The 26,828-nt window shown below is 24.8% G+C and overlaps 1 protein-coding gene across 1 annotated transcript; it reads right to left on the bottom strand.

The window, feature by feature from the left end:
• On the bottom strand, positions 1–26,828 carry LOC105361860 (uncharacterized). Its single transcript, XM_011499141.1, has 5 exons — positions 26,498–26,828; positions 10,969–11,328; positions 3,560–3,680; positions 3,004–3,176; positions 1–222 (listed from the first exon to the last, which is right to left on the bottom strand). Exons 1-5 carry the CDS (start codon positions 26,562–26,564, stop codon positions 155–157), a joined length of 789 nt encoding a protein of 262 aa, XP_011497443.1. The 5' UTR covers positions 26,565–26,828; the 3' UTR covers positions 1–154.

Raw genomic sequence — 26,828 nt, 5'->3', positions numbered from 1 at the left:
TCAAATTCATTATTTTATATTCTTACAATTCATATGCACAACGATAATGTCCTCATGAATTAAATTCATTTTCTTCTCTTATTTCACATTTTGTCCATTTACTGTTTAGTAATATAGGCACTTGGACATATTGTTGACAAATGCTTTTGCCCCACTAGTACCTCTTGAATACGATGAGATTCAGAGTAAGTATTAGTAAAGAAAAACAGGGAACTTGACTACCTGGAATTTGAAAAGCACGGAATCGTTAAAACCATCGAGTGCTTCGATAATAAATTCGTTCATCATAATAAGTAATAATTTTTTTATTAGTCTTATATATAATATCGTATTATGAATTTTTTCGATTTTATACTTTATGAGAATAATTATATAAATAGGAATTTCAATACTTTCCAAAGCTTTTTCTCTACTAATTGAAACATTTTTATTTTATAATTTTGAATGTTAATTATTACAATATACTCTTATTAAAATTATATGCTATGCGCTACATAAATGGATGCATTTAAATTGATCAGTTCTTTCAATTTTAAAATATAAAAGAAGTTTTCATTATATCATCAAGCTCTCCATTCTCTACGCTATGTCACATAAAAAATCTATCACCATATGAAAAAATATAAAAAGTTACGAATATTAAAATATAATGTGAAAGGAAATTAATTCGGAATATTCATAAAAGCTATAGGTATCCATCAAGATTCAACGATATAATTGAAATTATCATCTAAGTATAGTGTTTAGGTATAAAAGATGTACGTAATGACGTAACATTAATGAATAACAAAAAAAAAATAAATAGATATAAAATATATTTGTAATCGAAATAGAAATGGAAAAAATTTTAAATACATAGTTATTAAATTATTCTGCAATTCGGATGCTTCTTTATTCGGTAAAAATATCAATCTCGGCTCGCTTTGACGAACACTTGAAAATTCTTTAGAATAAGTTCCATCCGATAATTTATATATAACTGAAAATGAAATATTTAGAGAAGATAAATACTTTCAATTTATTATAATTCCCTTTCAAAGAGAAGTGAATCGACACATTTACAGATATCCTTCTTTATAAATTCTATAGAAATAGAAAGTATTATTCCACTTCATTTGTTTGTGCAATAAATCGTCTAAATAGAGTTTTATTTATTTATAAAAATAGATGTGCACAAATATATTATAATTATAATTATATATAGAGGTAAATAAGATAATGCATAAATAATGGCATTTCGTTGGATATTATGTGCTGATGAATGAAAAAAAAAAAAAAAAAAAAAAAAAAAAAAAAAAAAATGTTGTCAAGAATTCAATTTCTCATATAAAAATACTAGAAAAATAAGGATCAAACATAGATGTAACTCAAATAACATTTTATAAGAATAAAGAAGATTAATAATTATAATATTCAATATAATCTCATATTATTCAGTAAAAGCATTAAATATATAAAACTAACGTTTCCTAAATATAATATAAGCTTATATTTTTTAAATTTAAATTTGAAATAATACTATTTCTGAACATAGATTTCTAAAACCTATCTCTCACTGGATAAAAAATATAAGACAATATAAACGTAATTTCAATATTGTACGATAACTTAATTCCGAATATTAAATAGAAATGCAATAAATACCTTCTGGTATACCCATACATAATTTATATTAAAACTGAAAAATGTGCATATATACAATATGAGATAATATCTGCCATTATAATATAAAATTATAATGAAATATAATTTTTCAAATATACCTTGTATTTATTAAAAAATATATATTCAGCTAATTATTTCAACTTGTTAGATCAAGAGCTCAACTTTAATATATGACATTGTATGCTAACTGTAAACAATGTATGCTAAACTTATTATAAATATCTATTACAAATATATTATTTTATTTAGGAAACTTAAATTTGAAAAATAATACCGAATACTGAAATAAAGTGGAATAATAAAGAATAAAATCTTTAATAAACATTCGTCTATAAGAATTGTTATAAAAGGACATAGATCCTTTCAATTTTTATTTAATCGTTTAAACTTTTTTGATGATTACTTTCATTTAGCGCCCATACGTTCCTAAAAATTGTATAATAAATTACAAGTTAATATAGATTAAAATTTACATTAAAAATATAAATATCGCTTTTTATAATTATTTATAATTAAACATTTAAAACACCTGTCTTATATAATAGAATATTATGTTTATTATAATATTTTTCCATTCTAAGTATAATATTAATTATATTATATCTATTATGTATCAATTTTTATTCATGAACGTAAGTTGTGGGAAGCTTATCTTTTGTAGTACTTTCATAATGAATTCATTAATGTTTAGAGATTCGATAAAAAAAAAAAGACGATAATGAAATTCTCAGCGAATAATTAAATTGAGATAAAAATGCACTTGACTTTTTAAATTTAAAATACATGATTAAATAAATACAGCTTCCGCAAAAACATAATTTTTATAATTATTATGAAAAACACTGTTTTTTCTACATAAGAAATTGACAATTTTTGATAATTAAGTTCATTTGTAAATATAAAGTATAATATACATTATCTAATATTGTATTATGTATAATAATATACGTGTAAAGTAAGTTTCCTCAAATGTCACCAATACTCAGAATTAATCAGAAATTATAAATAATTTTCAAAATTGGATATTTTCATAATGAACATAAGACGATTGATTGGAAAAGTTAAATGAAAATATTAATAAATGCCATTTTAGTATGTAAATTAAATGCAGTTATATAAATTTATTGCAAAAATATAAAGCTTTTTTTTTTGCTAATAGTCTAATTTATATTCCATCAATGTAATATTTGCTTGTTAATTGGAAAAATGAGAACAAGATAAGAATTAATTACAACGAACGACTATATAACAACAATACAAATGAAATATATATGTATATATATTCTACATGATTCAATATGTATATTAATTATTAGATGTCAAGACAATTTTTATTACCATTGTAGACGTATTCCTGAATGAACGAATAATTCGCTTCGAATATCGAAACTTCGCATTGGAATATAACTGGCAGTTTAACTTTATCAGCTTTCAAGACTGCAATAGCTTCTGCAGTGAAGCGTCCATCCGTATTATTTTTGTACCTTTGTTCCTGGAATTGAATGGGCTTCCTATTTTCAAGAAAATCAAAAAACATTAAAATGTATTTTTCGATAAGAAGCGTTTTTACGGCGGACCGGCTAAATAGCCTTTAGTAATTGTGGATAATCAATAACAATTGTGTCAATATCATTAATGATAATTATTTAATTTGCAATAAACAAACAAGCTCATATTATTCATACGTGTATTTATATAAAGATTTCGCATTGATTTTTATTAATTATTTGTTGCAATGATGTTTTTATTACGCCAATGGAATCTAATAAATATACATTGAAAGTGAATTATTATGATTTTTCTATATAAAAATATGAGAATGTCTTTCTTTTAGTTGGCTTTTATCGTAAAATTTAGTAATACATTACGTAGTCAATCATATAACTTGTCTCACCTGTCTCGATGAATAATGATCTTGGGTCGTGGATATAGGCCTTCGGCTAGGCAAGTAACTGTGAGGCGATTTGCAGTTTTATTTAATAATGGATGATGTAGTTGTAAGCTTTTTGCTGGAGCTGAAAAATATACGGAAATGTAAAAAATAATAATTAGTAATCCATACGGCATTTTATCATAGCGTGAAAGCTTAGTCAGGTATTTTCAAACGGGACAAGACAAACGATAATTCGATTCCCTTTACAATTTGGTAAATATATTACTTTAATTAATATTTATTATATTCTACATAGGAATAGCAAGCCATTATTAATTATTAATAATAATATATAAGCACGAAACTTCTTGATCATTGAATAAGGTATATATAAATACTCAATTTAATTAATTGTAAAATCACGCGTAATAAAACTTATTAATAATAAAGTTGATGAAAGGTATATCATGTATTTTTAAAACAATACAAATAAACTTAAATAATGACTCATTACATATTTCTTTATCGTTTATCATGTTAAATGGTAAATGAGCTGATTTATTATATACTATATATGTATAATATGCATACGTAATATTATAATTATATTCTACATTTCTAAAAATGTAATTAATTATTCAATTTATTTATATTTTTCTAATTATATTTTGTTAATTCTCTTTCAATTGTTCGAACGTACGATATTTAATAGCTTTAAGAAATAATTGAAGTACAGTCTGAGTATTGTAATTAAGTACTATCTAAAAGAATATAGGATCAATGACGAAATTATTTAAAATTTTAGATTTTTATCCATAACGATAATTTACGACTATGCACGAAAATTCAATGAGAAAAGATGCAAACCTAGTAAGATCGATCTATAAGTAGATAAAAATAGTTATACTGAAAAAAATGCGTAAAGACTTGATAGTGTATGCACACATTTAATATGCATGACACGCATTACATTACGCACAGTGTATGTACTCGTGAACATATAATTCATGCATATTCATACGTGTGCACGAGACATACTCCTAATTCAGTTTTATTTCTGTTTCTTTCATTTATTCTTTGTTTTCAGTTTTTTTCTTCTTTTTCCCCTTTTTCTTCGCTGCCTATTTTTTTTATTTTTTTTTTGTTCATATGAGGATGCATTCAACGAGTCTGAGAAATGAAAACACTGTTGTTTCTTTTTATAGGTAGTTAAAAGTATATTAAATATGCTTATGTACAATGCTTATTTATTGTTGTATATAATATGTATATATATATATATATATATATATATATATATATAGGTGTGTGTGCGCGCGCACGAGCGTTTATTTGCGTTTGTGTTCTTGTTGTGTTATGTTCTCATACAAATACTCTTATGCAATGATATATAATTGACATTCAACAATTCATTGATCACATAATTAAAAAGATTTTATATTTTTGAATATTTATTTGAAAATTGAATACTAGTTCAGTATAAAAATTAATTTTTAAATTAATATAAATAATTTAATATTTAATATGTAATTACAATTTTAATGGTTCCAAATGCAGTAATAGATAGGTAACTAGAAAATTAGTATTTCTTTAAGTGTAACTTAAATTTCAAATATGTGTATAGTGTTTATTTAAATGTTGCAGAAATTTTAAATATTAATACTGGCAATTATAATAATACAATGAATTTTAATAAGATTTTGTTGATTGTATAAATTATGGTATTAAAAATAACTGATGAAATAACTTTCATATATTTTACAAGTCAATTAATGAAAATATTGTGTAATTCCGTTTGAATTTCAAAATAGCGATCCAATTAACAATTATCTGCTTTTTGTTAATCAGTCTGAGCTGATTGACGAAAATTCCATAAAACTATACTACAAAAACCTAACAAACATCTGATCATTTTATAATTCTATAATTTTTCTTTATTCAAGTCTCACTTATAGTTATAATGATTAATTGTATTAATATTATGTGAAATTAAATTTATTATAGGAGTAAAAGTTTTTCTTGACCTCTACAAATGAATTGAATTACAATTGAAAACTTAATGTTAATTAAATATAGCACACAATATATGAATATTATATAAACAAAAAAGTGTTGCATATTAAAAGTTTTATTAAACATTATTATTTATACTGAAATTTTTAATTATAATTTAAACATTTTTATTCATTATTATAAAAAGTTATCTTTGTTACTTCAATTTATCATTTATAGTTGTTCTTAAAGCATAAGAATAAAATCTAAAATACTTTAAATGTAACGGAAAAGTTTATTTTCAAAATTTAATTTGCTTTCTTCCCTTTCTCTTTCGTCATTACCTTTTCTTTATGCGTAATTTACAGATCAATCAGTTTTGATTTAAAATATTTTATGTACTAGTTTTAGACACGATGGAAGAAAAATTTGGCTATTAGATAACAAACTTGAAATATTCGACATTGAGATATTTAAGATTTGATGTAAGTCAAATACATATTTTTTGTATTTTATAAATATCGAATGAATAAAAAATATCAAACTATCATATGTTGGACTTTTTGTTTGTTTTTGTTTAATTTGTGTGATATATTCCAATAATTGTTAATTATTATTATAATAAAGTTAGATTGTATTTTATTGTGAATGGTTATTTTAGAAATGACTTATAATTCTTATAATTTATTTTATAAATAACTCAGAGTTCAATTGTTAATTACGATGTTTGATATTTTATTAAAATAACAAAAGCATTTTATATATGAGAAAGCATGATTATTAATTTATCTCAGAAACATATGTCGAAGCGAAAGTAAATTTATTTAGCGATATTCTCTAGAAAATATTGAAAATCATGTAGTGAATATGTTGCACACAAAATAAATTTTTAAATTTCAACACATTTAACACTAATATTATCAATATAATATAACCGATAAAATTGCACATAATAGAACAAATATTTGAAATCTACGATAAAGGGAAAATGTGATTTCCGCTTAAACAATATATTCTGAATTTGACTCGTATTTCGAAACAAAATATTTAAAAGCAAAAAGTATTCGAAATCGTAAATTTTAACAATGAAATAAAATTATTCCTAGAATTATGGATGAATTCTAACTTAATACTTTGCACATCTAAAACCTTAAATCTTTAGACAAAAAACTACGTTAATATCTAGGGCATCTCCTCTCATATATAGATATATATAGTTTTTCGAAGCCCGAGGGATCTTTGCAACCTACATCGCTTTCTAGGAGTTTTACTTTTTCTTATTACTGCCTCTCGCTCTCGATCTACCTCCCTCTTTCTTTCTCATACTCTTTCTCTTTCTCCCTTTGTTTGGCTTTGTCACTCCTATAATATACTATTTTATCTTTTCTTATTCTTGTTTAAACGACGATTGGAGACCCTCCAGATTCTACTTGGCTAAATGTTATCTTCGTAACCCTAACAAAATGATCCTAGTAGATTAACTGATTTTTTACTTTACTGCTTTATACCAGCTGATGCCTATTTGGCATCAAAGATATTTAAATATATATTTCCATATAAATATAAGAAATCTTCAAAAAGGTATATTCTTTTTTCAATCGAGAGTCAAATCCCTTGCCCGTAATGTTTTATTTTCGCAATGGATGTTTCCCCAATTGAACTACCCATGCACTTATTTATTCAAGGTGTGTTCTTATCGTAATTACATCAGAAAATCACTAATATAAATATACATTATGATAATATATGTACATTTATATGACTATATTATTATATGAAAAAAGAAAGCATAAAAAAGTGAAAGTTGATTTTAAAAACGATAGCAGTTTAAATACAAAAAAATACTTACACGCATATAATTATAAAATCATCATATTAAACTAATAGTGAAAAGTGAAGATAAATGAATATAAGTATATAGGTAAAAAGAAAAATATACAAAACTAAAAAATATTAAATAAATAATAGAATAAAAATACAAACAAAATCTATGTAAAATTTATGCATATATATATATATATATATATATATATATGTGTGTGTGTTTACTCGAATAAATTGAAAATAATTATGTAATTTGGCATATATCGCGCGAAGCTGGGATAATTGGATTAAAAATTAAAACGACTTTGTCATTTATGTCTGCTTTTGGCATATCAAAAAATAATTATAAACTGAAGACAATATTTACAGCAATTATTTCATTTTAATGATTTTTTCTGATTCATATACTTAATTAAATTGATTTAAAAATGATAAGGAATAAGAGCTAAATTATAATAAATCAAAATATGATATTTAATAAATATAATGTTGTAATGTTGCAAAACGCATAGCAAGAAATATATGATAATGGATAAAATAAATATTGAAAATTCTTTATGTATGCTGTTTCACTTTTAATTTAATTAAATCAATGTATTATTTAGTAACTGCATTATATTTTATACATCTAATAGAAATTAATTCCATTATTATTAGTGATTGTACTATCTTTCTGTAAATTAACAATTGACATTCTTTCAAAAACATTTCTTCTCGTCAATAATTGCTATAAATATATAGTTGATGTACATTTAATATTCAATAAAAAGACATGAACTTTTCATTCATTCTTGAGGACATAGCACAATTGATGATTATAGATGTTAAAATTATTCACGTTTAGCTTTATATAACACATTTGTGATAATTGATTAAAATTGTCATTCAAATATTTCATCACCATTTTAATATAATTAGCGCATCAACTTTAATTGACTTTTATTAGTCGTAGGCTTATGATTCAATCAATTATCTAAAATACGTGTGGTTTCGGCGGTTTCCGCCGAAAAATGTGTAAATAATCCATTGAATTAATAATCGAATCGTATATTTAACATAAACGTTTAGAATTCATTTACATATTTATATTACAGCATATTTATATTATTTTATTTTAATAAATAAATTGCACGTCCTTATCGTTATTGTTTTACAATTAATATTTGAACAGGAATTTTGAAGTAACATTTTATAATACTATATTTTGTTATTATAATTATAAATAATCACGCAATCAACAAGCAAAATAATAGCTTGAATTATAACGTAAAAATTACTTTTAGCTTAACAAAGAATTAAAGTTCAAACTAATTTCAAATAAAATGCTTTATTTTATTTATAGCTATTACTAATCGTAACACACGCACATGCACAAGATTTTTAATTATTATGCTTTATATAGAGCGTTAGTTTATTTACAATTATATTAATTTTTGTGATTTTATAAATCATTGAAAAATCTTTGAAAATAATCTTAAAGGTTTTTAATCGTAAGAACTGGATGTGCATGCATAAAAAAATTTTCTTACATCTGCGATAATATGTAAAGAATAATAAGATAAGTTAAGATTTTATAAACTTTCATTATCACTTTTATGACTTGATAGATTTATAAATTCATTATTCATACGCAGTAAAATATTCAACATATTAACTAAATTTTTATATTTTAAATAAATTTAAGAATGCATTTTATCTTACTATTAGGTGACAAATTATTTTTGAAACTGTAAGGAATGTAAATTGAAATTTCGAATAAAATAATACAATTCGTATTTTCATGGTTTAGCTTATAAAATAAGAGACTTGAAAGTGATCGATCATATATCTATATATATATATATATATATATATATATATTACATTCTATATGTTATATATGAATTTGATTCATGAAAATATTTGGAAATTATAAAAGCATAATTAAAACCCTGTGTATGTATAATTTTTAATATGAATTATATAAAAAAAATTGAAAGTAGCGAATCAACTATTAAAAGTAAGAATGGAGGGATGGGGGGGGGGATAAGAAGACGGTTTTTAAACTAAAAGAAAGAGAAGTGAAGAAGGAGAAAAAGAAAAAAATTGTCTATTTGGGCGGTCAGAACATTCGTCTCTCTTGCGATTTGTGAAGAGTATAAAGAAAAGGAAAGAGATTTAGCAGCGAGAGATAAAGTGTGATTGATTACTCAACATAGTTTATTAGATACAAGCATGCAATGAATATTCTTATGTATCTATTTTTTTTTTTTTTTTTTTTTTTTTTTTTTTTTTTTTTTTTTTTTTTTTTTTATAGGAAGGAGAATGAGTCAAATTTATAAAATAAAATACAATTTATATAAAACAAAACCTATGTTTAATCGTTATCAAATAGACTTATTATATTGTGGAGTTAATAATTAAAAGTAATTTCTTAATAAAATACGATTGGACAGAATATTTCTTCATGGAAAAGATCATTTCATAACTTTAATAATCTACGCGTGACGATAATAAATGACTCTTTCTTAATAACATTAAAATATTTATATGTATAAGTTGATCTTCAACATTATAGCAAATAATGTTTTAACCTTTAATGAAATGCATATATCTAATATATGTTTTAACAACTAAATTAACGAATAAATTACGATCTCATTTCAAATATTTAGCAATTTTGCATATCAATGGATTATTGAATAATGGGGAATTTAATAGTGAATTTATGTACGAACATATTTTAAATTACATTAATTAACTTCTTTAATTGTGTAAATTTCTAACGAATTAAAAGATCTGCAATTTGTATTAAAAGAAAATGAATGATAGATTATTCGCACTAATTCATTATTATTTAGATAATGTATGCATATTATTATATTAATAATTATTATTGGCAATTAATTAACAAGCTTAGGAAATTATAAATTTTTATTCGTTGGTAATTTAAAAAAATAATAATGTACATTATGCAACGCTGAGAATATCTTATATTATTTAAAGATGGAGTAGCGTTAGATTTCTTTGGATACGATGAGCGTAAGAGGAAAATCCTGATATTTTATGACCTATAAATTTTGTACTTAAAATGATACTTGCAGTGATAATCGAAATGTGCGCGAGATGTACCATTTGATATAATAGAGGTCAACTACAGACAGCTTCGTTTCATCTACGTATTGATTATAAATTATAAAAATAAGTTCTTTAAGTTTTTAAGTTGAATAGTAGATAAAGAAAATCGTTGAAATATTACGGAATTTCTTTTCTAAATTAACACATTTCACTCAATTAACATTTAATGATTAAATTTTCTTTAAGTAGCAAAATAAAACGAAACGAACGATTGTCAAAATGAATTTTACAAAAATAAAATATATTTATTTTATACATATATTTTACGATAATTTATTAAACTACATTATGATTTAATTACTATAATAAAGTAATATAATAAAATTCCATATACTCGGAAATTTACCAATAATAATTACTCAAATGGTATTATGTTTATGGATAATGATTATCGATATATCCTTGAAAAATTCGAAGATCATCGTTACTTTATCATTGAATCAGGTAGGTATCGTTCACAATGACATAATGCCTTAAAGATAAATCGACAAACTCACAGTAGACGAGCATCTTCCGGATGGCCCGAGCTTCCCCATACATTGAAGATATGAGACACGTGACATTTCCACTGAGCTCGTGGCTGGGTTTAACGAGTTTTACTGCCCTGTACATCGTTCTGGGATCGTTGCTCGCTTTGAATGACTCGTCGATGTATTTCTTGAATTCCTCCGAGCCCGTAGGTACTTTACCATGAATCCATTGGTAAAGTACATCCTGATTCACAAACCACTTGATCACGAGACCGTCCGTCGAAGAGTTGCCCAACTCGTAATTGCAGTCTAGGATGATGGGATCCGTACTTCCGGCCTTTATCAAATATGGAATATCGACGGTAGTTATGTTGATGGCCCAAGTACCTGTTGGCAAAGAAAATCATGGAGATCGTATTTAGTGATATTCTGCACTCGTCCTTTCATAGATAGATCATTTCCCGTCGACATATATTAAAATATTCCGGAATTCTATTGGATATGGAATTTTATAAAGCCATTTTATAAATAGCACAATGTATTTCGAGAGGAATTTTTATATTATTTTTGACAATATAAAAGTAATTTATCAAGAGTAATGATGAATGTTTGACACAAATATAAAATCATTTTAAGTACCTATTGTAATTAATAAATAAATCATTCCTCCATTATGAAGTATAAATACAACTCGGTAACTTATCATTTCTGATTATCTATATTGTATTAAGATGTGAATTAATTAACTTTATCAAATAATTAGATTATTAGATTGCAATATTACATTCTATTTTATACAAATAATTCACAAGACAGCAATAACAATTAAATAGTGCTTTATTGAAATGAAATATATATTATATATCTAAAAAGAGAAAGAAAAAAGAAAAAAAAATGGTTTTCCGTATAATCGTATACATCGTTTAAAAAAGTTCTAAATATTATCTCAAAATAAATATGAATGTGAAAATAATTATTATAATGCAAAATAACCACGCAATTATGGCATCATAATATCAAATATATTATATCAATTGGATAATGGAAATTGAAACAGAATATGATCAAAATTTATAATTTATTATATTCTTCAAATATAATTTTTAATCATATATATTTCAAATAAGTTCGTTACACTAATATTTTCGAAATAATGTTCTTACTTACGCACGTATGCTTACACTTTCGTATGAACTGTTATATATAGACACACACACGCACGCACGCACACACATCATAATTATTTACAGTTTACATAATTTATATAACATTATATATAATTTTTATAGATAATAATTATTATAATAATAACAATTGGATTAAGCTATTCAATATAAAGTGACTGCTAAACGATTTAGAGCCAATACAATATGTAGCACATTTGCGGTTAAATAATTTTATCCAATATTAACACGAATATTGCTTATTTTTAAATTATACACAAAAACTTGTTAGTTTTCGTAAAGATGGTAAAAATTTCGAATGATTTTCTTTATATTTCAATGATATTAAATGGAAATTATACTATACGAAGGTGAAAATTAATGTTAAAATTTCTAAATATTAAATGTAAAGATATCTTATGTATTTGTTTTAACAATTGCTTGTTATATTCATGTATTCATTTGCCTTTTAATTATATACTGATGAAGGAAATCGAGACAAAAGAAGAAAAATGGATGATAAGTAGTGAAATTAGACGAGAGACGTCATTGAAGAAACGAAAAAAAAGAAAGAAATAATAAAGATGACAACCAAGTAAGAAACTGCTATTTGGTTATTCTGATATCAACTGTAATAACAATACGATATAAATGTGCCCATCGCCTGATAACATAACTAATTGTTAGCTTAATAATATTGCTTATATTTTGATAAAGAGTATGTATAATTCTGATATCTTTTGTCATCTTTCATATGTTTTAAAGAGAAATAAAAATGAAAATTCATCACATTTATTCATAATGTACATTTTATCACGTGTAATTTATTATTGAAAGTACTAAAATATTCGAGAAAATGAATACTAAATTTTTTCAATAAATTAATTTCTTTAGCTTTATTGAATTTTCAATAAATCTTTGGTAATTTTTCAGATTATCGATTCATTCGAAATAAAATAGCTATATAAAGTTATCGAAATAAAAATAATTTCATTTAGATCTGAGAGTCTGAATCTGAAAAGATTCAATAATTATGAGAATATTGACAGAGTAAATGACGTATTTTTATTAGTAAATTTGTAAAAAATGAGTGAAATTCCTAACTTTTTAAAAAGTAAAATTATAACAAAATTTACGTCAAATCAATTCCCTAATAAAAAAGAGATATAGTTATCTACTTGAATAAGTGTGTCTATTAAGATTTATTTATTTCTTCGAGTTGATGGTTATTTTATTTATATCTGATTTATCGCAAGATATTAATATTATAAATTTTACTCGTATATAACGGAATTATTGTGCATTTATTCGTGAATTATTCTTATAATGTATATCAAAATATTTTTATCATTTAATGCTTATGAAAAAATATGCTTTTCGTAACTGAGACTCTCCGTTGTGTACATGTTCCGACAGATATTTCTTGCTCTTTATAGGTATTATATATATATATATATATATATATATATATTAATGTTTTTATGTAAAACGAAAGTAAAGATAAAATTTTTAACGTTAAAATTCACTAATGAGGACATTTTTCCGAAAGCCGGTGGTTCCTCCGTCTTTGAAAATCTATTAAAGGTGGAGTGCTCAACGCGAATAGAACGTGTCTATATCGCATTTGAAGATTATCATTACAACGGTTTCATCTCACACTTCAAGTGCTAAAAAGGACGACCGGCATGAAATCGGGAAAAATAGAGGAAATGAACAGCAAGGTTCCATTAACCTGTCGGTCGCTGAGCAGTCAACTGTCACGGCCCAATGCTGCAGGTTGTTTAGTGGGACTAGTCTCGAGAGAGGGACAAAGAAGGAGATAGAATCTAGGGCAGCATCCTATGCCCAGGGATGGAGCGTGAATGGAGTGAATCGAGTATATTGGTGGCGCTGGTTATATCAGTTGGAAATAGTTGTTTCTGGCTGTCGTGAAACAGCAGTTCCATTTCAAGCTCGTCCATTCCATTTTCCTTAAATATTTGAATCTCATAAGACCGCGCCAATGAGAGACGATCTTTCTATTTCTAGCTGAAGTACTCGAGTGCAAATTAGGACGCGTCAATCTATTTGGTTGCGCTTCTTTTACTCTCTTCCCTCGTCCTTTTAACGCTGCGATTTCTCAATTAATGAGATGCCTCTTCTGCGAAAAAAAAAATGGCCGGCACGCGTTAGAATTTTTATGGACAATAATATAGATGTACATTCGAATTATCTGTATAATAGTTTAAAAATTAATACTTTGTAATAAAACTTTCAGAATATTTGGAAGTTTTTTTCTCTTTCTTTTTTTTTTTGTTTAATTTTTAGCTACTTTGATATAAATCTAGTTACATGTTTATAGAATTCTCTTAAGCTAATATTTGTATACAAGTTTTAATATTAATTTATTACACAAAATTTTAACAAATATCAAATATATCGAATATTAATAATATATCGATCAATCATTTTGTTTAATTTATATTATATAAACATATGATTTTTCTCATAAATAACAAGATATCATAACAATATATTATAGGAAAGATTGCAAGTTGTTTTCAATATTCTTGAAACGTTCATTATTAACTATGATAATTATTTTGTACACAATGTGAAGAAATTTGAATATATTGTTGGCTTATAAAATGTTTCGTATTAAGTATCATAAAAATTTCAGAATTCTAAAAGGATAAATCCGTTCTTATTTAAAAATGAAAAAAATAAACAACACTCAGTGAATAATCAAGATAAGTATAAATGCATATATGTAAATATCTTGAATCTTTGCATGGATTTTCTTTGCAAGTTATAATTTTAATAACCAAGTGAATGATGACTCATAATAACCACGACAGATGTATAGTATTTATGTGAAAAAAAGTCTCGGTATTACAAAATCTCTCGTAACAACATGAACAATGTTTAATGCTCAAATTATGCACATGGATATTGTTACATTTTTCACTTAATTTTACTTTTAAAAGCATTAATATATATATATATATATATGATTTTGTATTGATATATTTTGTTGTTGAAAGTCAAGCAAATATATTCGTAAAATTATGTACTAAGTAAAAAGATTTGAGCAATATTATAAAACTAGATAAAAATTTAATAATAAACCCAGTATATAATAAAGTTCGAATACTAAACAATTATAATTATTATATAACAATTATATATAATACTAAACGATAATTGTATAATTACTACGAATTAGTATGAAATATGAAAATGATAATTCAATAACTGTTTTCCATATCTATTTTAAAGTACTCTTCAAGCATATCACATTGTAAATTTCTTGCGCACACACATAGACACAGAGACGCAGTTAGACAGCCAGACTAATGTTGCCAGTGTACCTGGTTTTGTAATAAAAATTCTTTATTATTATTTCAATGAATTCCATAAAAATAACTTATTATTATTCATATAACATTAAAAGTGGTAAATTTTTTTACGATATCCTTTTCACCCCTCCATCTCTTATTAATATATTGGACTTTCGTTAAATTTGACGGAGCTTATCGAAATAAAATAATCACTGATATTACATTATTAACATTACATTAGTGAAGACAATTAAATCAAGTTTTTGAATTGATATTTATGTGTACATTGTGTGTTATGTAATTGTTCAGTAATAAAAATCTCGAGTATGAAGAATCCTTGAATTAAAAAAAAAAAAAAAATAAACCGTACGTACGTGCTTTTACGAATTGTATCACGATAGACCTTTACTTACAGAGGCAGATTTCCTCGTGAACGCGATGCAAGGGTAAAGAAATAGAGGGAGTGAAATTATAACGCCAGGGTCGCAATGTCTTGGAATCGCGAACCCCTCCACGACTCTCTATTGTCGTAGAACATCAAAAGCTCGTCTGTGAAAGAAAATGAGGGTGTGTCGAGACTGCTTGAGGCCAGACAATTATATATTGAACATCCGTTTGTAATTTTTAAGAAGTCAGAAGGAGACGTAGCAAAAATAAAAGAAATAAATTAAAGAGTGGATATTCGAGGTAGTTTTTTCTTGGTGATAAATTTTATGTTTTGAACTTTGGGATTAGAGTATTTTGAATATTAAGAGAGGGTCGTATAATCGTCGTACCCCAGGCAATATAATTACTTTCTGTAATAATTACATTATAATTATTTAGAATATTTGTAAATGGTAATTACAAGCTCCAATATGAGCTGTAATTTTATATTTGCGCGTCTTCGATTTTTAAATTAGACATAAGTTTGCGAAATATGAAATTTATTTTAAACATTATGCTATCGTTTCTTTTAACGGATAATTTGATACAAACTTTTTACTCATCTACCAAGTTCGCAAAATATATATATATATATATATATATATATATATATATATATATATATATATATGTAAAATTCATTATTTTATTCTAATGAAAATAATATTAATTGTAAAATTATAAGTATCTCTTTATTAAGCGATAAAATTTTCTTTCATTACAATATTAATAGATGTTAATTTTTTTTATTTTAAAAATCTTATTTTTAATACGTAAGTCTATGAAAGTACATACTTCCAAGAGTGAGAAAAAAGTAACTCGATAATACTAATGGCTCGGTAAAAGGAAAAAGTTTTCTATTTAAAGAACAAAATTTCTTATTAAGTCTTAAATTATTTGTATTTTGAGATTAGCACTCGAGTTGATAAATGGAGCTAAAATGGGATTAAATAATTAAATATTGATAGTAATGTGTTTTAGCTTATGTACCAAAAAATTAATAAATATTTATAAAATTTACACATATTTATTCGATAAATCATACAAATACATTTATGTTTATTAAGAATAATAATAATATTAATTTTATGCCAATTCCTTAAAGACGTCATATTATAATGGATTATTTATGAGGCGTTTGCCTGAACGTCGATTTCCTCTCCAACGAAAAAGTACACAAGATACAGGAAAATGTATGTTGAAATGTCTCGACTTAACCATTGATAGATGTATATTACTGATTAATGCGCTACAGCGGATTAAAATCACTGGAAATGTAAGATAAGAAACTAATTCTTTTCTGTTATTTTAATTATTAATATTAGTCTTGTATAATCATTCATTCTACAACTTTATGACAAAATATCTTAACTTAATTGCAGTATGATTTTTTATATTGAATATTATACTGTATAATAATAAATTAATTATTCGTGTCATAATATAATTTATTACATTTTTAAGGCATTAGTAGACGCAAGGAAATACTTTGCTAATTTTTACAAAATGTCGTTTGCACTTACTAAACCAAACCATTTTTTTACTATTACTTTAGAAAATTGAGTTAACGATACAATTTTAGTTAGACATATAATTAATAATAATAACATAGCATACAATACTATTTAATATTCATTTATAAATAAACAAGTAACAGATCGAATTTTCATGATTGAAATATTATTTCCATTGTACGTGAAAGAAGTTTCTCCAAAATTCTACAAATCAATCCGGACAAATACAAAAATATTTTTTACATTTTACTATCATATTCATTAATTTTCTAATAATCATGTCATTGTACGGAATAATATAGAAATAATAACTTTCTAGGTAATAATTTCAAGAAATTATTTTAAAAATCAAATGTAAAATGGCTAATAGAAGAAAACTATTCGATAAAGGAGCTTATATACGAGTTGAAATTAGATGTTATTTAAGTATTGTAGAATTTAATTTCACACTATCATTGTGATATGGTAAGGACCTAAAATAAAAAAGGCAATTATAATCCAGTTGGCTGAATATCCATTACGCAAACGAGAAGTTTCGGGAAGAAAAAAAGATGTTAAAAAATGGCATTTATAGTCTGTTCCAAGCGAAAATAAATCATTCGGTTTTATCTACAATTGAGATAATACTCGAAAATGTATTAGATATAACGAAAAAATATATAAATTAGATGGGGTACGGCAATAATCTGCATTAAGTATGCTATTTAATTCCAAGTAAAATAGGTGACAAATAAGAAAAACACTCTGCTAAACAAACTGCATAACCCAAAATTAATAAAACAATCAATCTCTATTAATGTTAGCATTTATTCAAAAGAAATTTAAAGTATGAACATTAGCTTTTAATGTCAAATTAATGAGAATGAAATTTAATATCGTATATGAAGGAAAATCAGAGATTTTATAGTTAAGTATAAATTCAAGTGGAATAGCGACCTTCACTGAGTTCACTGAGATTCACTGAGACCTAATGAGAAAATAGTATTTAATATGGCTGCTGATATTAAAAAAAAATTATAATAAAAAATAAGATATTATATATAGTAAAATTTTTTATTAGAATTATGTTTTAATCGAGTAATTGCATATAATATGAAAAATTATTTTAACTCACTTTAAAAGACCTGAATGCCAATATAATTTCAATTAAACTTGATTAAAATCAGGTGTTAGAAAACTATTTCATAAATTTTTAATAATAAATATCGAGAAGTTTCAAATATGTAAAGAGACCACGTAAATTTTCTTTAAAAATATCTGTAAGCAGTTTTTTCTTTAAGTTAAAAAAGACAATTTTTTTTTTTTATTTTTTTTTTCTAATTTCTAAAATACTTTGGATATTTAGTATTATAAAACTCACAATTAATTATATTATATTTTTCATATAAGTATTTCAATTGAATGAATAAGCTAATTAAAGTGGAAATAAAAGACTAAATAAAATTAATGAGCGTTAAAAGAATATAAAGGAATTAAAGAATTAAAACCTATATTAATGTGTAATTAAATATATTTCATTAAATAAGTACTATGCAGGAGAAAAATTTATGAGTAATTTCTATGCCTGTGTAGGTGAAGTAACATTTTAACAATAATATAAGTAATCGTATTAATATATTAACAATTATTATATTGTTATTTTCAAGATATCTTATAAAAAACTTTTAATGCGTTTATTTGTTAACATTCATTCGCTTTTTCTCTTCGTAATTATCAATTAAATACGTATGAATTGAATATATATTTTTAAAAATTTATCATTTAATTTTGAATATTATACTTCTCACGTATTCGAATAATTTCAATAATTAACAATATACGTTTTATTCTGCGCGTTATATAGATAAATATATACGTGTGTGTGTGTGTGTGTGTGTGTGTGTGTGTGTGTGTGTGTGTTTTAGATATTTTAAATAAGATGTTTCAGAAATGAAAAAGAAAAAACATGCAAAACTGTCGTATTTATCTTAGAGACTTATTAAACTGCCTTTATAAAGAAGCCATTTTTACCATTAACTTAGTTCATTTAGTTCTTTCGTGAAAAATGTTGCTAGAAATTAAAAAAATTAAGTAGTTCCATTGTTATATATTTCAACAGCTTCACAAGTAGACACAGGTTGACATATAATATTAAATTGTTGCTACTTTTCCATTTTCATTCACTTTCCACCACACTTTCTTTTATTATACTCGCCATTAATAATTATTATATTTTTTAAGTTATATATTTTTTGTAATATATTTATTAATTATTATCTGTTTATTTTTTTACACTCGTACGAATTCTAGTCTTTTAATAATTTTTCTTTCTGGCTTTATTATGCTATTACTTAATATATTATACCCTTTATTCGATAATTAAAATTTATGAAAAAGCTTACCAACTGTATTTAGAGAGTAATATTAAAAAAAAAAAAAAAAAAAAAAAAAAAAAAAAAAAAATATTCTACAATAATCATACATATATAGTTGAGAAAGTTTATGCGATCGTATAGAATTCGTACATACCCCATGCACTCTACATATCTACGCATTGGTTTGTTTTTAATTTGAGATTTTAAGTTTGTTTTATTAAATTTATTGAATATAGATTTTCAAAGTAGCTGAGAAAGGGTGGATGGATACAAACGTTCAGGAAAGCACGAACGTATGACGTTATAATCTGGAAAGGGAAGCAATGAAGCCATTGAAGGTTTTTCATCGTATGTCTACAATGTATTCTCGTCCATTGCTCGTGCAGAGCGTAATTTATACTTGTTTCGGAGAATCTAACGTGGTGATCCAATGTATGGCCTCTTAAGGTTAGGCAAAATGAAATGCTAAATAGACTATGGATATAATGAATATAACGTTTTATTCTGCATATATGTGCATTTGTGATGAGAGATCGGTAGTTTGTGTATGGCGAGCACGCGTTATATATATATTAATGCCAATATCGTAAAATTAAGATCAATCAAGTATCGTGGTCTTAGTGATGAACGATTGATATTTTGCCCTAACGAAATATTATATTATGTATGCACATTAGCATTTAAAATTGTTATAATGTCTATATTTATGATTTTAGTATATTGCATAGCTTGGTGTTTAGTTAAAAAATGATATTTAAAAATGAGTATTTAAAATATTTTAATGAATGAGGCATTGTACAAAAATTTGTAAATAGAGTAATTTAAATCTCTAATTGATGAATAAATACAGGAAATATTTATATGATCTGATGATTTATTACATTAAATTATATTTACAATTTTTATATTATCTATATAATACAATATATAATTAATAATAAATAATAGCGATTCATTATCTGAATATAAATTTTAAATATAATTTAATACAATAGTTTACACAACTTTAGATTACTGCATTTGCAAATTTTAGGATATTATTCTCGAAGGTCCACTTTACTACTGAACTGCAGTTATATAATAGACGTAAATGATTATAATGGAGAAATAGGAATAAAATCATACGCATTTGTTATTATATTTTAGAATATCCTCGGAACCTAATTATTTATCAATGGCAATTTTGCTTTTTGCTGCTGTTGTTGTTATTGTTGTTGTTGTTGTTGTAATATATACTTTTTAAACTGTCACATATGATTATTACGTGTCATACAATATACGATATATGATATGTAAAAAGTGTATAAACTTTTTCCTTCCGTACCCTCTTTCTTTCCTCTCTTGTTTACTCAATTATTCTATTTGCCTTTTTGATAGTGGTTACTTACAATTCCTCCACCCAATTAGCTAAGAAAAATCATAGAATTAATACGACGAAGAAAATTCCTTCGGTCGGGTGGATAGTAAGTAAAAGGAACTTTTACAAACAATAAAACATGCCCATTTTTCGTGTATGTCAACATGCAATTATTAAAATCACTATCCAATAATCTCGGGAACATGACTGTACCGAGGTAAGTAGATATCGATTTTCGCAGGTGACAAGAATTCACACCTCTCGTGCCTTCATGAAAGAGGCTTCTGCTTTCAACATGTACAAGGGGTTTCTGCACTTAAGTCAGGATTTACTAGAACAACTCGAGAAACGCAATTCCTGCATTTCACTGTTAAATTCAAGTCCGTATAAATGCGCACTTGTAGCTTTTAACATCCCGAGGCATAGACATAGACATATTATATTAATTTATTGTAACATCTATATATATATATATATATATATATATATATATATATATATATATATATATGTATTTCTTTATTTATTAGGTAATAAATGTTGGTCTTTATCATTTAACTTATTGAATATTATGAAATGAGAAAGACGCTTTTTTCAAATATTATTTTGAAACTTATATTTCATGACCCCTTTTCTTCCGCTATTAATTTATTCTATCAAGTAAAATATTAAAAAGTCATATTACGTAAAAGGAGAATAATTTAGAAAAAATGCTGGTTTTTATTATATTATCAAACATCCATTCGGTAACTTTTTATTTGAGTCACTCTAAAATCATAATCTTAAGTCAGATATCGATGTTGTACTTTTTACGTCATATATATTTTCATTTTTAAGATAAATTAAAAAGTATTAAGTATTTTCATTACATGTAAATATATGTCACGACAGATATTTAACATTATATAATCATTTATATTTGATAAATTAATGCTTTATGTAACATTACATTACAGTCCTACAAAATGAATTAATTTAAAAAAAATCTGCATTTGTAAATTCGTATAATGTATGAAAATATTATTTAAATATGTCGCGTATAAATATTTGACACAATTTCATACAAATGTTTAAATGAATTATTAATTAAATACATTTAAAATAAGTACAGTATAATATTGAAATTCAATCTAATTTCGATTAGAGTAATAAAATTATGCATCACGATTTAAAAGACATTTTATCTGTTTATTAAACATGTATATATATATATATATATATATACATGTACATACATATATTTTAACTAACATATACATTTACCATTAAATTGAATTTTTATAAAAAAAAAAACTTTATTTTCTTGAAAATTAATTCTGCCGTTCCATCACAGCACACAATAATCAAGAATATTTTTACAATTCTGTCGAAATAGATTTATACACTAATTAAATGGAGTTGAAATATGCGTCGGCAAACAAAAAAATTACATAAAGTTATAACCATACAGTATTGAAAATATATAAATCAGTTGAAAAATCGGAAAATATTAGAGAAAATTTCAATGAAAAAGCAAATGCTTCTTTGGATTAACTTAAATTCTTTTCCCTAATAATGTACAGCTTGTTTGTACTTTCCAACTTTCATTCCTGCCCGAGAGCTAACCTTCCGTGGATAATTCTATCAAAATCTCCCTTCTTTTACTCATTCTCTCTCTCTCTCTCTCTCTCTCTCTCTCTATCTCTCTCTATCTCTCTATCTCTATCTCTCTCTATCTCTCTATCTCTCACTTGCTCTTTGTATTTTTATTTAATTCTCAATTAGCTAATATATATGTATGAAAGAAAGATACTTTCTACTGGCATTGGTGCAAACCCTTATATTACTAATGAAGATTCGTGGTTTCGGAGTAATTCCTAAATAAAGATCTACGATGTAGGTACTAAGTTTCACTTAGTGCTCGAGGTGGAATATAAATGGAAATTACGCATCGCTACCTTTCTACTCTCTCACAATCCCTCTTTTGCTCTTTCTATTTTCCATACTCGGCATGTTCTCCATCGATTTAATTTTTAAAATTTAAGCAGCTTTATAATTGATATATTATCTAATTTTTATTGTAAAAGTTTATCAATGAGAAAAGAAATTTAGATGGTTTAATATCAAATGAAATAAAGTTAAAATGTTAAAATATTCTTTAAATAATTATATAAATATTTCATGATTTTTTAACACATTTATTGTATTTCACAAAAAATGTATAATAATTTAAAATATGCATTAGCATAGTTATGTAAGCATTTATTTGTCAGATATTCTTTTTATAAAATTTATCCACTAATTTATATGAATTCCCAAGTGCTAATTAAAAATTTATTGAAAATATATAACATTATGTAACAAATTAGTTTTGTAGAAGCTCGCAACTTTATATCTAATTTATAGAATGTAATTTACATCAATGTGATAAAAATTTTATTTGTAATATTTGTTTGTACAAGAATACCAAGTATGTATAGGTGATATATTTAAAATATATTTTAAAAATTACTCAATTATGTTATTAGTAAATTGAAATCTGCTTATAAGTTTTTAAACATAGTGACTGAACGAATGAACTAAAGTGACAAAAATATATATTTAAATTTGAAATGTAAATGGCAATATAAATAGAATTTGTCTTCTCAAACTCGTCCTTCACGTGCATTTTTTACTTTAATTCGCTATAATATTTATGAAATAAATTTGTGATTTTTATAATATAGGAAGCCAAATGGCAAATCTAATAAAGTCATTTGTTTGTAGAAAAGGAGGTTTTGGAATAAAAATTTCAATGTTAATTTATGAAATATAATTTTGATTAGTCAACAAATAAGTTGATTCTTAAGTTATATCAATCTATTTAATTGTGTTAAACTATTATTGCATGATTGCATCATGAAAATAGATTAGTATTTATAATTAAACAATAGAATTATCCTCAACAATCACTTATTTTCGTTGCTTTTAGTACTTTTTTTTTTTTTTTTTATGACTATACATTAATACAGCCGACGATTATCCTACAAATTATATTATTGTATATATCAAAAACACTATTAGTAAACTATGGAACACACTTATAAATTATGTTTATAACGCAACTAGATGAACTTCATGTATAAATTGGTTATATATACCTGTAACAGTGTGAATAACGATAGAATTATTTTCTTTATGTTTGCTCGGACAAATAGAAAAATTATCATACATATATATGTTTTAAAATAATCGTTATATATTATAGCGACAAGAGAGGGAGATAGAGAGAGAGAGAGAGAGAGAGAGAGGGAGGGAGAGAGAGAGCGAGATATATATATATATATATATATATATATAGAGAGAGAGAGAGAGAGAGAGAGAGATAGAGCATCTAAAAGGACAATGGGGAAATACATAAGATGCTAAGCGGCCTAAATACAAGTCCCTGGGGAATCTTTTAGTTTATGTGCTGATCTTCAACCAGTTAAGGTTAAACTGGCGCGATCCTTGCCATTGCAGCTCTCCTGGGAATTTCTGTTCTAGGAAGCGATAACTACTACTGGGCTAACTTTTCCAATAATAATACACGGATCTATCTGCAGTATATAACTTAACACGAAATTCTCTGCATGTTGCCTTCAACAACTATCAAGATAATTTCTGATGGATTATATTTTATTATTTGCCAATCGATCAGTTTTATTACAACTTCCAAACAATTTAATAAAATATAAAGCCATTAATACTGCAAATTTGAAATTGCTATTAAACACAAATTATTTCATTTTACAACTTTGATTGATAGAAAGAATTTTCTTTAAAAATAATTATCAACATATTGTGTATGTTGGTATGTGTATGTAATATTATAATATTGGTGATAAATAGGTAATATAAGACTAAAGAAAGCTTCATTTAATTTTCAGACTAACAGTATTAATAAAAGGGAAATTAATTAAACAAAACTCTTGCCCATGATTTAACGTATATACAATTTAATCTTTTAATTTATTAATTTTCAACTATTGAATATTACATTATAATATATTGTAATTATAAACAATAAAATGGCTTTTGAAATTTCTTACTTTATCTTCTTCAATTTAAAATAATTAAAAATGAACCACTCCTTCGTGTATTGTTGATTTAATGGACTTCACATTTCTGAGGTCTTTCTTTTCATGGATCATGGATCATTATGCGTTGATTCAAATTTCGAGAATGCAAATACAGAATTCATCCGGTTAAAGATAAGTTCTACGGCTAGATTTTGAAGGCAAAAGTCACATGTTTTTCAATGACGTATCTTAAATATAATATGGCACATTTTGAGAATAAAATCTTTAAAATGTGTAATACCTCGGGTTTCCTTCATATACACTTTCAAGTAGATTACATAGAATTCGATAAATGAATTATTTCAGATATATTTGAGAATATATTTTTTATCGGCATGTTACATTACAAAAGCATGATATTAGCGTGATTTTCGTCCTTTTTTAATATTATCGTATATGATATAAAATTATTTAATATATTTATCATTGTAATATATTTTATGAAAACAAAAAAAAAAAAAAAAACAAAAAAAAAAAAATTGCAAATCATACTTAAATAACCAGTGAATAAAAGTCTTTTATTAATGTTATTACAAAAGTTCCAATTCTTTTTCAATTTCACATACATCGTGCAATATTTGAAAAATGTTGTATTTTAAGGTCGAAAGTTAAAATAAATCCTTGCTGTACTTATCACACTCGAAACTCGCATAAAATTTGACAAAGTTACGAGTAATAAATATGCAAGATGAAACTTTTATTATATACGCAAAATCAAATGACTACTTGTTAATTGAATTTTTTTAATAATTGCATTACCATATTAAACTATTATTGATTAATTCAATTTTTTCATTATTAAAAAGAAATATTTCATTTCATAATTAGGTGAGTAATTTCATAATTGCAAATATTTATAACGTATGATTAAATATATAAACTGATTGGGTATAAAAGATTATTATCCATTGCGTTTATATTTATTGTAAGTAATAATATGGAATTATCTAATATTGTTTTAATCATTCGGATAAATTTTGTTCTATTGTTATATTGCCATTTTATTGACTTGTAGATACAGATTTAGAGATTTATTAAATTTCAAATGTTAATGGAAAAGAATTTTACTTACTATTTTAAATTGAAGCTAAAGAAACATATTAGAAATTTAGGTAAAAGCTTCTTTAATCCAATAGACTACATGTAAATAGCAATATAACGTAAATATGGAAATTGCACGATTCAAATGCTTATAAATAAATTATTAAATCCATTTTCGATATCTTCCACTCTCGTCTCAAGATTTTTTTAAAATTTACATATTTACACTCGAGGAAGCAATAAAAATGGGACTATTTTTGTATGTAAACAGAAAACTCTGTGCTTGTAAGCTTACTACTCACCTGACGTTAAAGCAGCGAACAACACGAAAGCTCGTGAAAGTATCGGCACACTGCGAATAAATCGCATATTGATAAGTCGTTGAATTGTCCCACTAGTAAATCACCGTACTTTTTTTATGCATGAGAAAAATTATTCTGAATATCTTATCAGCCACGTAATCGTTGTACTTTACTGCCTCGCAAATCATACTCTTCTCTTTTCTTTAAAATTTTGCCTCGTCTAAACGTTTTAGTGAAATATATCACGTAAGAATTTCAATTCAATAGAAGAGATTACGAAATTATTATAGTGTACATCACTTGGAAGTTGGTCTTTCGATCTTAATTATAA

The sequence above is a fragment of the Ceratosolen solmsi genome, unplaced genomic scaffold, assembly GCF_000503995.2.
Source record: "Ceratosolen solmsi marchali unplaced genomic scaffold, CerSol_1.0 scaffold2, whole genome shotgun sequence".
Classification (NCBI taxonomy): Eukaryota; Metazoa; Arthropoda; class Insecta; order Hymenoptera; family Agaonidae; genus Ceratosolen; species Ceratosolen solmsi.
The sequence above is the reverse complement of the archived record's forward strand: the minus strand, read 5'-3'. Positions and strand labels throughout refer to the sequence as shown.

Coding starts and splice junctions, on each gene's coding strand:
- LOC105361860 (XM_011499141.1), bottom strand. CDS start 26,564: ATGCGATTTATTCGCAGTGTGCCGATACTTTCACGAGCTTTCGTGTTG. Junction 11,329..26,497: donor GTTCGCTGCTTTAACGTCAG/GTGAGTAGTAAG, acceptor CTTTGCCAACAG/GTACTTGGGCCATCAACATA. Junction 3,177..3,559: donor ATCATTATTCATCGAGACAG/GTGAGACAAGTT, acceptor TCTTGAAAATAG/GAAGCCCATTCAATTCCAGG.